Below are 13435 nucleotides of genomic sequence, written 5' to 3' on the forward strand. Positions count from 1 at the left end.
TAAGATTTTCAAAAACAGTTTGTCATATAGTTTATTGCAGTAATGCAGTTTGTAGACAAATACTAGGAGTGTAAATTATTTGGACAAACAAGTTCAAGGTACAAAGTGTTCAACCTCCTTTCTTACAGACCTTTAGTGCCCCCCGATCTACATAAATGTTTTATAATTTTTCCAAAGGCACAGACTTTGAAGTAATGTATTTGAAAGGGCGTGTTGAGCTGGACCTGCCCTGCCTTGAGCCTGTCCACCTCAACACGCCATTTAAAATACATTACTTCAAAGTCTGTGCCTTCCATGAAGATGGCATGCTTGCAGGTTTCAACTCCATCTCAAGTATGGAAACAGTTACACATTGCAAAAAAGACATGTTACTAAATTAATGTATATGTGTCTTTATTAAATATTTAATCCAAATAGGCTATACTCGTGATGATACTTGCACAAACACACGTAGTGCTTTGATAGTGAAAGATTCAGCCAAGCCTTTCCACTTCACTTATCATCAGCAAATATCGTTAACATCCTGATATGAGAGGCACTGTTTGTTCTTTACCAATAAACCACATCTTCCATCACTGTCTGTAATAATGATGACATGTTTTCAAATTATTCAGATATGCATGTGGAGAACAGATCACTTCCTTGTATAAAACCACCTTTTCCTGGATTATGTTGATATTACGGTGTAGAGTGAGAGTGTGAATGTGAACAGAAGCAGGTCTATAGTCTGTTCAGCCTGTGTGGCCATGGATTTTCCATCATCTGTAACACACACAAAAATACATTACAAAAGGAACACCAAAAAGCCAACTGACATTTACTCCTGAGGTGCTGACCTGCTACACCCTCTACGACCACTGTGATTATTATTTGAACTTGCTAGTGATCTATGAATGAACATCTTGGAGAACAATCTAGCCTTAATGGCCATGTACTCTTATAATCTCCACCCGGCACAGCCAGAAGAGGACTGGCTGCCCCTCAGAGCCTGGTTCCTCCCTAGGTTTCTTCCTAGGTTCCTGCCTTTCGAGGGAGTTTTTCCTAGCCACCGTGCTTCTACATCTGCATTGCTTGTTGTTTGGGGTTTAAGGTTGGGTTTCTGTATAAACACTTTGTGACACTAATCCAGTAATCCAGACATAATGTCCATAAAAGGCATTGAATTATCACTCCATTCCAAAAACCACAAAGACCATGCACCACTAACTTCAGGTTAAGTGTCATAAAAACAAACCAACAAAAACCCCACCCACCTAAAACCTGCAGTATCTTAGATACTGTAGAGGACCTCCCAGAGTCATCATTCCTTGCGGTGCATGTAAGGTTTAGGGACTCCCCCCATTGGCGAGCTGTGAAGAACAGCTCGTTGCCTTGTCCAATCTGCCCGTCGATACTCATTCTGTAGCTACAGGAGGGAGAGCACTGGGCGGCACAGTCAAAACTGCATGGCACGCCCACAGTCACAAAGTCAGGTCCCACAATGGTTAGTTCCAAGGGACCATCTGAAAAATACAGTGCATATTCAGGTAATGTCGGCCTACCGGAATAATGCAGGGGCTTACCTGGGCCGAAGCCCCTGGGCCCAAGCCTCTATGGGGTTCGAGAGGACCCCCCAAAAAATCCTACCAGGGGCCTATTAAAACAAAGCCCCAGGGCCTATGATTTCTTAATCCGGCCCTGGATGTGGAGATGGACAACCGCATTACACTAACAACAAGAGGGAAACTACAATTGTTAGAGGAAGCTCTAAATCTCCCAAAAACCTACATGTCACAGGTATTGTCCTTGTTGCCATGTCATAGAGCCCAGACACACTGTTGATGGCCTTGCAGTTCAGGGTAACAGAGGTGGCCAATTCTTCGGGAGTTACAGTAATCTCGTTCCCCTGTCCCCCGAGCCATCGGCCATTTATCCCCCAGGTGTAGTTGCAGGAGGGATGGCAGTCGGCGTAACACTGGAAGCTTTGTGGGGCCCCTGGGGTCATCAGGGCAGGGCCTGTGATCGATATGTTGGTTGGTCCAGCTAATTGGAGGAACACATACACATTTAGATAATAGTCTAGACCCTACGACCAATGTGAAAAACATGAGCAAAATAATTGAATCTAGCACTAATCCAGTAATCCAAACATCATGTCCGTAAATTATAAGGCATTGAATTATCACTCCATTCCAAAAACCACAAAGACCATGCACCACTAACTTCAGGTTAAGTGTCATAAAAACAAACCAACAAACCCCCCACCCACCTAAAACCTGGAGTATCTTTGATACTGTAGAGGACCTCCCAGAGTCATCATTCCTTGCGGTGCATGTGAGGTTTAGGGACTCCTCCCATTGGCGAGCTGTGAAGAACAGCTCGTTGCCTTGTCCAATCTGCCCGTCGATACTCATTCTGTAGCTACAGGAGGGAGAGCACTGGGCGGCACAGTCAAAACTGCATGGCACGCCCACAGTCACAAAGTCAGGTCCCACAATGGTTAGTTCCAAGGGACCATCTGAAAAATACAGTGCATAATCAGGTAATGTCGGCCTACCGGAATAATGCAGGGGCGTACCTGGGCCAAAGCCCCTGGGCCTAAGCCTCTATGGGGTTCGAGAGGACCCCCCAAAAAATCCTACCAGGGGCCTATTAAAACAAAACCCCAGGGCCTATGATTTCTTAATCCGGCCCTGGATGTGGAGATGGACAACTGCATTACACTAACAACAAGAGGGAAACTACAATTGTTAGAGGAATCTCTAAATCTCCCAAAAACCTACATGTCACAGGTATTGTCCTTGTTGCCATGTCATAGAGCCCAGACACACTGTTGATGGCCTTGCAGTTCAGGGTAACAGAGGTGGCCAATTCTTCGGGAGTTACAGTAATCTCGTTCCCCTGTCCCCCGACCCATCGGCCATTTATCCCCCAGGTGTAGTTGCAGGAGGGACGGCAGTCGGCGTAACACTGGAAGCTTTGTGGGGCCCCTGGGGTCATCAAGTCAGGGCCTGTGATCGATATGTTGGTTGGTCCAGCTAATTGGAGGAACACATACACATTTAGATAATAGTCTAGATCCTATGACCAATGTGAAAAACATGAGCAAAATAATTGAATCTAGCACTGATCCAGTAATCCAAACATCATGTCCGTAAATTATAAGGCATTGAATTATCACTCCATTCCAAAAACCACAAAGACCATGCACCACTAACTTCAGGTTAAGTGTCATAAAAACAAACCAACAAACCCCCCACCCACCTAAAACCTGGAGTGTCTTAGATACTGTAGAGGACCTTCCAGAGTCATCATTCCTTGCGGTGCATGTGAGGTTTAGGGACTCCTCCCATTGGCGAGCTGTGAAGAACAGCTCGTTGCCTTGTCCAATCTGCCCGTCGATACTCATTCTGTAGCTACAGGAGGGAGAGCACTGGGCGGCACAGTCAAAACTGCATGGCACGCCCACAGTCACAAAGTCAGGTCCCACAATGGTTAGTTCCAAGGGACCACCTGAAAATTACAGTGCACAATCAGGTAATGTCGGCCTACCGGATTTTCGGCACACAGGGTGTAAATGTACTTGCAATAGGGATAAATTACTACAACGATAATAAAATAAAAAGTCATGGCATTTCAAATTGACCCCTCATTTCTGTACAGTAGTTAGCTGCTAGCTGCTAGCACCACCACCCTACCACAGGTACAATCCAGAGGCCCCATTATTCCCAGATAATGATGTTGCCATACTGTAATGCGTTGACTAGTATGTGTCTGTGGTTTACTTACCAGTACTGTCCTTCCCTCCATCAGTGGTCACAGCTGATCCTGGAAGTTCATTAAAACAGACGCACAGTCTATCATCAAGACGTTATAATGTATATGTAACACTAAAACTATCATTATACTTAGACCCAAATATGCTAGCCCATTGTCCGAACAAAAGCTTAACCTCAGCAGACACTGAACATATACACAGTTATAGAGCTTAACAGGCAATGTCAAGAACATGTAGACCTACTGACTGATGTCAAACCCGAGTTTGGCATCCTCAAAAATACATGATCTCAAAACAATGTTGTTTGTTCACATCATATTACCTGCTAGGTACACTAGCAGCAGAAGCAGATTGAGCAGGGTGTGTGTATCCTTCATTGTCTCGCAGCGATGGAGTGAATGGAATGGACACCAGGAAATATGGGACTGTTACAGAGTCAAGTGGTAGAGTGAGAAGGTAAACAAACACATCTTATCAGAGAGAACAGACTGGGAGCAAACCTGCCCTGCCTTGAGCCTGTCCACTTCAACACGCCATTTAAAATACATTATTTCTGTAGTGACCATTAAATAGGGCGCAACAGAACTGGCAGCTTTTACTGTGAACTAACATGTAGAGGGCAATGTGCCGATTTATAAAATAAGTGGTCTCCAACTCTCCTTCCCTGGTCCTTGGGAGCTGAAGTCAATTCATTCACTATTTGTAATAGACAACCAATTGGAGGAAAGATTAGAGACCATATGTGTAATACATGAGTGTATGATGAATATAGGAGTGCCGAGAACTTGGTTTCAGGGTGTGGCTTGTACCAGAATTTGTTAGTGAAAGTCAAATATAGTGCCATGATGTCATACTTTTGGTTATTTTAATGTAATTGCATTTAACCTCACAGTTTTGTATATAATAGACTTTGACTTGGTTGTGTCAACAGTGTCAGAAACTCTGGTTTGAACCTAATTTCGCATAAACATTTCACATAACCATTTCTTGCAGTTGTATTCCATCATCCATGTAATGCTTTTCACATTGTAGAGCCCATCACAAGTTATACTAGTTGTCTAGTTGGAAGTGGACTCTGGATACAAAATAACCCTGAATCCTTGGAGCTCCACAGTATTCAAAAAAGGTAAATGTCAACGTTTCTTCATGCATCTACACTCTATGTCAACATATTTAATCACTAGACTCCTTTATTTTGTGTGTTTAAAACAATTATATATGTTTACAAAAATGTCATTTTAATCCCAGTGCTAATGTTTTTGGGGTATCTGCACTTTACTTTACTATTTATATTTTGGACAACTTTTACTTTTAGTCCACCACATTTCCAAGTAAAATGATGTACTTTTTACTCCATTCATTTTCTCTGACACCCCAAAGTACTCGTTACATTTTGAATGCTAAGCCAGACAGGGAACTGGTCCAATTCATGCACTTATCAAGAGAAAATCCCTGGTCATCCCTAAAACAAGAAAATCGTGCAGCCTGGTTTGCTTAATGTAAGGAATTTGAAATTATTTATACTTTTACTTTTGATACTAAAGGATATTTTAGCAAATACATTTACTTTCGATGCTTAAGCATATTAAAACCAGATGTTTAAGTAGTATTTTCCTGGGATACTTTCACTTTTTCTATTGACATAACTTTACTTTTCCTCAAGTATGAAAATGGAGTACTTTTTCCACCACTGTCCTTGAGGGAAATTTGTTCAGCGTAAGGAAAGACGCCTACATACAAAGTTTCAAGTCTCTAAGTCAAACGGCTGGTGGATATGAGGGTTTAAGTGGGACCACTTTTAACAACACCACCTATAGGCCAACATAGCTCCTGTGTGTCAAATTAGACAAGTTACCAATCTATGCTTGAGATATTTGAATAAATCTAGGAATAACAATAGGTAGCTTCACTGTGAACCCCTAATAAGGAAACGATTAAGAATTGGGTGTGTGACATCACTCTGAGCTCTTACCAAAATACAGGACATAATAGTTTCTCTTACACTGGATTTGAACCAGTAGTAACCACTTACTTCAATTACATTTAACTCAGAATTAAAAGACTAATCCAACATTGCCGCATCCCAATAACATTGTTGCTGAGCAGGTCTTGCTAGCTAGCTACAGTGTCTGGGGGAATCATCTAACCCATGGTCTTCAACCTTTTCATGCCCAGGGACCAGGAAAACCGGCGACCAAGGGAACCCCATCATCTGTTAGCAAAAATATGTTTTATTGTAAACCAGCTCAACTAGCTAGAAAATGCTAATTGCTAAATGCTCATTTGCAACACTAGCTCATTAGCTAGACTGCTTCTCGACTCAGGAACTCATGAGGGCTTCAGAAGCCAGCGGGTTAGATCAGGGGTATTCATCCTGGGTTGCTGCATCGGTGTCTGCAAAAATAGAAAAATATGTTATTATTTCAATGTTTTTATGAATATCGATAGAATAAACAAATTTGGATTTACATACCTACAGTAGAAAAGAGGAGAATATCTTATTTCTAATGATTTTTATTTTACTTGATTTCTGAACAAATTACACTAATTGGAGCTAATTAAACTCACTGGAGTATAGTGTATATTTACAAAAATATATATTTATGGGGGATTGGAAAGGATGCAGACAATTACATTGATGGAAGCTTTCATATTTTACTAAACAATTTTTTGTTCTGTAATTTGTCTTTCAGCAGAAAGACCAGAGTGAACACTTTGTGAGAGATTTCTGGCGTGATGAAGGACAGCACTGTGACAGGGGTAGACCAATGAATTATATATACAGTAAATTCCATTAATTCCTGTGGAGGACTGCTCCTACTGGGGAGTGCCAATATGGCCGACCGATGTCTTCATAGCCTCTCAATGGTCAATACATAGCATCAGCAATCCAGGGTTTATAGAAATCATTGGGGTCGACATCCCACAGCTGGTTGGACCGGAGGATGGTACAGTGAGGTACAGTGCTGGTGGAAAGCAGTGGTGTAAAGTACTTAAGTAAAAATACTTCAAAGTACTACTTAAGTCGTTTTGGGGGGTATCTGTACTTTACTTTACTATTCATATTTTGACAACTTTTACTTTTACTTTACTACATTCCTAATGAAAATTATGCTCTTTTAACTCCATACATTTTCCCTGACACCCAAAAGCCCTCGTTACATTTTCAATGCTTAGCAAGACAGAAAATTGTCAAATTCGCACCCTTATCAAGAGAACATCCCTGGTCATCCCTACTGCCTCTGATCTGGCAGACTCACTAAACACAAATGCTTTGTTTTTAAATTATGTCTGAGTGTTGGAGTGTGACCCTGGCTATCCAATAAAAAAAATGAAAATTGTGCCGTTTGCTTAGTATAAGGGATTTTTTATTATTCGTACTTTTACTTTTGATGCTTAAGTAGATTTTATCAACTACATTTACTTTTGATACTGAAGTATATTTAAACTTTTAGTCAAGTAGTATTTTACTGGGTGACTTTCACTTTTACTTGAGTCATTTTCTATTAAGGTTGTAAAGGTTTTCCTCCTCTTCCTCTGAAGAGGAGAGGCGAGAAGGATCGGAGGACCAATAAGTGTCCATGGTTCTTTTAATGAGAAATCCTCAACATGAACACAACTGATACAAAAACAATAAACGTGAAAGGAACAAAAACCAAAACAGTACCGTGTGGTGAAAAACACAGACACGGAAACAAACACCCACAAACAAACATTGAAACCCAGGCTACCTAAGTATGATTCTCAATCAGAGACAACTAATGACACCTGCCTCTGATTGAGAACCATACTAGGCCGAAACATAGAAATCCCAAAATCATAGAAAATCAAACATAGACTGCCCACCCCAACTCACGCCCTGACCATACAAAAAAATGACAAAACAAAGGAAATAAAGGTCAGAACGTGACAAAGGTATCTTTACTTTTACTCAAGTATGAAAATTGAGTACTTTTTCCACCACATGATTGGCAACAACTGACTCCATACTTCAGGCCGATGCCACAGACCAAGCAGGACCAGTCATTTTCATTGTCATTGCATTGTATGAGCTTATTCATATCAAATTAACTTCACTTTTTCAACGTTTTGTTGTGTTACAAAGTGGGATTAAAATTGATTTAACTGTACTTTTTTGTCAACGATCTACACAAAATACTCTATGTCAAAGTTGGAAAAAAATGGTAAAATATGCAAAAAATATGAAAACACTTATATTTTGATTAGATAAATATTCAATACAATAGAATCACCTTTGGCAGCGATTACAGCTGTGAGTCTTTCTGGGTAAATCTCTAAGAGCTTTCCACACCTGGACTGTGCAACAAAATTCTTCAAGCTCTGTCAAATTGGTTGTTGATCATTGCTAGACAACCCTTTTTAGGTCTTGCCATAGATTTTCGAGGCAGATTTAACTCAGGAATATTCCATGTCTTCTTGGTAAGCAACTCTTGTTTAGATTTGTTTTAGGTTATTGTCGTGCTGAAAGGGGAATTCATCTCCCAGTGTCTGGTGGAAAGCAGACTGAACCAGGTTTTCCTCTAGGATTTTGCCTGTGCTTAGCTCCATTCCATGACTTTATTTAGCTGCAAAAACTCCACAGTCCTTGACGATTACATGATTACCCATAACATGATGCAGCCAACACTAGGTTTGAAAATATGGAGAGTGGTACTCAGTAATGTGCTGTATTGGATTTGACCTGACGCAGATCCGTTTCGGATCGAAACGTTGTCAATAAAGCTGTGAATTGGGAGCTTCAACAGTGTGTGGGCCGCCTTATTCATTACTTGTATTGGATTTGCCCCAACATAAGACGTTGTATTCAGGACAAAAAAGTGAATTGCAGTATTACTGTAGTATTCCAGCATTCCTGTTTCAAACAGGATGCACGTTTTGGATTTTTAAAAATTTTGTACAGGCATCCTTCTTTTCACTCTTTCAATTAGGTTAGTTTTGTTAATTACAATGTTGTTGATCCATCCTCAGTTTTTTCCTATCAGAGACATTCAACTCTGTAACTGTTTTAATGTCCCCATTGGCCTCATGGTGAAATCCCTGAGTGGTTTCCCTCCTCTCCATCAACTGAGTTAGAAAGGTCACATGTATCTTTGTAGTGACTGGGTGTATTGATACACCATCCAAAGTGTAATTAATAACTTCACCATGCTCAAAAGGGATATTCAATGCCTGCTTTTTTATTCATTTATACCCATCTACCAATAGGTGCCCTTCTTTGCAAGGCGTTGGAAAACCTTTGTGGTCTTTGTGGTTGAATCTTTGTTTGAAATGCTCTCCTGAGGGACCTTACAGATAATTATATTTGTGAGGTAGTCATTCTAAAAGTAATGTTAAACACTATTGTGACTTGTTACGCACATGTTTACTCCTGAACTTATTTAGGCTTGCCATAACAAAGGGTTTGAATACTTGACTCAAGACTTCTAATATTTTCATTTTTAAATAAATAGTAAAGAAAAATACAAATAACCATAATTCCACATTGACATTATTGGGTAGTGTGTAGGCCAGTGACAAAACAATGTAAATGTATCAAATTAAAAATTCTGACTAACACAACAACATGTGGAAAAGGTCAAGGGGTGTGAATACTTTCTGAAGGCACTGTAGCGGGTATGCAAGGTTATAATGTCTTGTCTATTTTCAGTCTGTTTTCCTGTTTTACAGCTTTAATGCTTTGGAGCCTGGTGTTGTCAGCAAGGAGTGTTTGTACTCAATCGAGACCCAGTTTCAGCTGCTGTCCAATGCTGACGCTTCCTCCCAGAGATGGTCTGATTGTACAATCACAACCTGGACACAGCTTGACAAGCATATTGTTTTGAGAGGATCATTTTTTGTCATTGTCTGTCACACGCACAAAAACATGCCAAAAGGAACACAAAAAACCATGATATTAGGTCAAGTAATGTTTATGACAGCATCATAAAGACCATATACATCAGTTAAAGATTTAGTCTCCTAAAATTAAGGTAGTGGCTAAAATGTATAATCATGAGATTTCTGTTGTACCTTCCACTCGTACGGTCTTGGTGACCACCTCAAAATTAGTTGAGATCGTATTCTGAGCGTGGCACATAATCTTCTCTGGCTTCACATGTTGCTCGACCGTCATCTCCATCTCCCTGCCATGGACAGTGTGACCATCAATGGTCCACTGGTAGTCACAAGCGGGAGTGCATTTGGCAATGCACTGAAACATGGACTTGAAGCCGACTGCAACAGATTCTGGGCCTATGATGTGGACCTCTGATGGACCAGCTGGTAGGGGACAAAATTAAAGGAAGAAACTGGTTCAAATATCACTTCCACCAAAGCCCCAACATCACTCTTGAATCATCAAATATACACTGTATACTTTGTAAGGGAACGTGTGTATATTGATAGATGAAGCTATTGATGTGGAGATGGACAATTGCATTACACTAACAACAAGAGGGAAACTACAATTGTTAGAGGAAGCTCTAAATCTCCCAAAAACCTACATGTCACAGGTATTTTCCTGGTTGCCATGGCATAGAGCCCAGACACACTGTTGATGGCCTTGCAGTTCAGGGTAACAGAGGTGGCCAATTCTTCGGGAGTTACAGTAATCTCGCTCCCCTGCCCCCCGAGCCATCGGCCCTTTATCTTCCAGGTGTAGTTGCAGGAGGGACGGCAGTCGGCGTTACACTGGAAGCTTTGAGGGGCCCCTGGGGTCATCAGGGCAGGGCCTGTGATCGATACGTTGGTTGGTCCAGCTAAAAGGAGGAACACATACACATTTAGATAATAGTCTAGATCCTACAACCAATGTGAATAACGTGAGCAAAATAATTTAATCTAGTACTAATCATGTAATCCAGACATCTTGTCAGTAAATTACAACACATTGAATTATCGATCCATTCCTAATATCAGGTGAAGTGGCATAAAAACCAACAAACCACCTACCCACCTAAAACCTGGAGTATCTTAGATACTGTAGAGGACCTCCCAGAGTCATCATTCCTTGCAGTGCATGTAAGGTTTAGGGACTCTTCCCATTGGCGAGCTGTGAACAACAGCTTGTTGCCCTGCCAAATCTGTCCGTAGATACTCATTCTGTAGCTGCAGGAGGGAGAGCACTGGGCGGCACAGTCAAAGCTGCGTGGCACGCCCACTTTAACAAAGTCAGGTCCCACTATGGTTAGTTCCAAGGGACCATCTGAAAATTACAGTGCACAATCAGGTAATGTAGGCCTCCCGGTTTTAGAATGAAGAATTTTTTTGAAACAGGGAGTAAATGTATTCTTGTAACAGTTATAAATTACTTAAACGATAATCCAACAAAAGGCCTTCACTTCTGTAGTTAGCTGATAGGTGATAGTACCACCCTACTACCACAGTCATTGGTAGTCACAAAGTACCCAACATTCCAATCAATGCAGCGATGTGTTCCGTCCTGTAATAATTTGTCTTGGCTATTATGTGATGTGGTTTACTTACTGATACTGCCACTCCCTCCATCCGTGGTCAAAGCTGATCCTAGAAGTTCATAAAAACAGCCACAGTCTATCAACATATTATAATGTTTTTCACTATTTTCACCCAAACAAAAGCTGGACCTCTGTAGACATTGAAGGTATATATAGTTACAAAGCTTAACAGGAAGTGTCCAGACCTACTGACTAATATCAAACCGACTTTTGCATCCTCAAAAAGAAATGTTCACAAAACATTATCATAAAACAATGTTATATATTTTTAAAATCATATTACCTGCTAGGTACACTAGCAGCAGAAGCAGATTGAACAGGGTGTGTGTATCCTTCATTGTCTCGCAGCGATGGAGTGAATGGAATGGACACCAGGAAATATGGGACTGTTACAGAGTCAAGTGGTAGAGTGAGAAGGTAAACAAACACATCTTATCAGAGAGAACAGACTGGGAGCAAACCTGCCCTGCCTTGAGCCTGTCCACTTCAACACGCCATTTAAAATACATTATTTCTGTAGTGACCATTAAATAGGGCGCAACAGAACTGGCAGCTTTTACTGTGAACTAACATGTAGAGGGCAATGTACCGATTTATAAAATAAGTGGTCTCCAACTCTCCTTCCCTGGTCCTTGGGAGCTGAAGTCAATTCATTCACTATTTGTAATAGACAACCAATTGGAGGAAAGATTAGAGACCATATGTGTAGTACATGAGTGTGACAAATATAGGAGTGTCATGAACTTGGTTTCAGGGCATGGCTTTTACCAGAATCTCTTATCGAAAGTCAAATAGAGTGCAATGATGTCATACCTTTTGTTATTTTAATGTAATTACATTTGACCCCAAAAAGTTGTGAAACAGTATTTTACTTTAGGAAGCAGACTGAACCACTAGGATTTTCCTCTTGGATTTTGCCTGTGCTTGGGTCAATTCCGTTCCTTTTTCATCCGTAACGATTACAAGCATACCTATAACATGATGCAGCCACCAGTGGTACTCTGTAATTGTATTGGATTTGCCCCAACCATAACACTTTGTATTCAGGACCAAAAGTTAATTGCTATGCCACATTTATTGCAGTTTTGGAATATTTGTATTCTGTACAGGCTTCCTTCTTTTCACTCTATCAATTAGGTTAGTTTTGTGGAGTGACTGTAATGTTGTTGAGCCATCCTTAGTTTTCTCCTATCACAGCCACTAAACTCTATAACTGTTCGAAAGTCACCATTGGGCTCATGGTGAAATCCCTGAGCGGTTTCCTTCCTCTCCAGCAACTAGGTTAGGAAGGATGCCTGTATCTTTGTAGTGACTGGGTGTATTGATACACCATCCAAAATATAGGCAGGCCTCCAGTGCACCTCCAGAGTAGCCTAGTGGTTAGAGTGTTGGACTAGTAACCGGAAGGTTGCAAGTTCAAATCCCCGAGCTGACAAGGTACATCATTGGCCGTCATTGAAAATAAGAATTTGTTCTTAACTGACTTGCCTATTAAAATAAAATAAAAATATTCAAGGGTATATTCAAATCTACTAAGGGATGTGAATACTTATGTAAATGAGATATCTTTTTTTCCTTTTTTTCTAGATTTCTTATTTTTTAAACATAATCCCACTATGGGATATTGTGTGTTTGGTGAGAAAATATATGAATACATTTTTAAGTCTAACAGTCTGTAACACAACAAAATGTGGAATAATGAGACCGTTGGTGTTATGGATTCCCCCAGTACTGCTGCTCATTCTGTTCACCAACTCCGGAGGTCTACGTCACTGGCCTTCTAGGTGTCACTGAACTGGTTCATCACCACCAACCCCGGACTGTCTTGTCTCATTACGCACACCTGGTTCTCATTCCCCCTGATTAGTATGTGCATATATGTGCCCTCTGTTACCTATTTTCCTTGTCGATCATTGTCCTATTGTCACGTTCGTCATACGAATGAGACCAAGGCACAGCGTAAGCTTGCATTCTTCTATATTATCAGAACAAACACTGAACAAACGAACAAAATAACAAAACGAACCGTGAAGCTAATATGAGTAGTGCAGACAGGCAACTAAACATAGAATAAGAACCCACAAACACAAAAGGGAAAATGGCTACCTAAATATGATCCCCAATCAGAGACAAAAATAAACAGCTGCCTTTGATTGGGAACCATATCAGGCCACCATAGACATACAAATACCTAGACCTACTA

At 40.7% G+C, this 13435-nt stretch overlaps 2 protein-coding genes across 3 annotated transcripts; both read right to left on the minus strand.

Annotated features, from left to right (window-relative positions):
- Nucleotides 1-5: 5 nt before the first annotated feature.
- Nucleotides 6-4363, minus strand: LOC116375216 (uncharacterized). Its single transcript, XM_031831358.1, has 8 exons — nucleotides 4080-4363; nucleotides 3769-3807; nucleotides 3244-3492; nucleotides 2763-3017; nucleotides 2249-2497; nucleotides 1768-2022; nucleotides 1254-1502; nucleotides 6-762 (listed from the first exon to the last, which is right to left on the minus strand). The coding sequence occupies exons 1-8, from the start codon at nucleotides 4132-4134 to the stop codon at nucleotides 668-670; spliced, it is 1446 nt and encodes a 481-aa protein (XP_031687218.1). The 5' UTR covers nucleotides 4135-4363; the 3' UTR covers nucleotides 6-667.
- Nucleotides 4364-5968: 1605 nt separating this feature from the next.
- LOC116375259 (uncharacterized) lies at nucleotides 5969-11681 on the minus strand. 2 transcript variants are annotated; one of them, XM_031831686.1, is made up of 6 exons: nucleotides 11516-11681; nucleotides 11243-11281; nucleotides 10713-10961; nucleotides 10261-10515; nucleotides 9788-10036; nucleotides 5969-6151 (listed from the first exon to the last, which is right to left on the minus strand). In XM_031831686.1, the coding sequence occupies exons 1-6, from the start codon at nucleotides 11568-11570 to the stop codon at nucleotides 6117-6119; spliced, it is 882 nt and encodes a 293-aa protein (XP_031687546.1). In that variant the 5' UTR covers nucleotides 11571-11681; the 3' UTR covers nucleotides 5969-6116. The 2 variants fall into 2 exon arrangements, with proteins under 2 accessions (XP_031687546.1, XP_031687547.1); XM_031831687.1 differs by lacking the exon at nucleotides 5969-6151 and adding an exon at nucleotides 9308-9622 and having other exon boundaries at nucleotides 11516-11669.
- Between the last annotated feature and the right edge of the window lie 1754 nt (nucleotides 11682-13435).

This window comes from Oncorhynchus kisutch, linkage group LG9 (genome assembly GCF_002021735.2).
Source record: "Oncorhynchus kisutch isolate 150728-3 linkage group LG9, Okis_V2, whole genome shotgun sequence".
In the NCBI taxonomy this organism is placed as follows: Eukaryota; Metazoa; Chordata; class Actinopteri; order Salmoniformes; family Salmonidae; genus Oncorhynchus; species Oncorhynchus kisutch.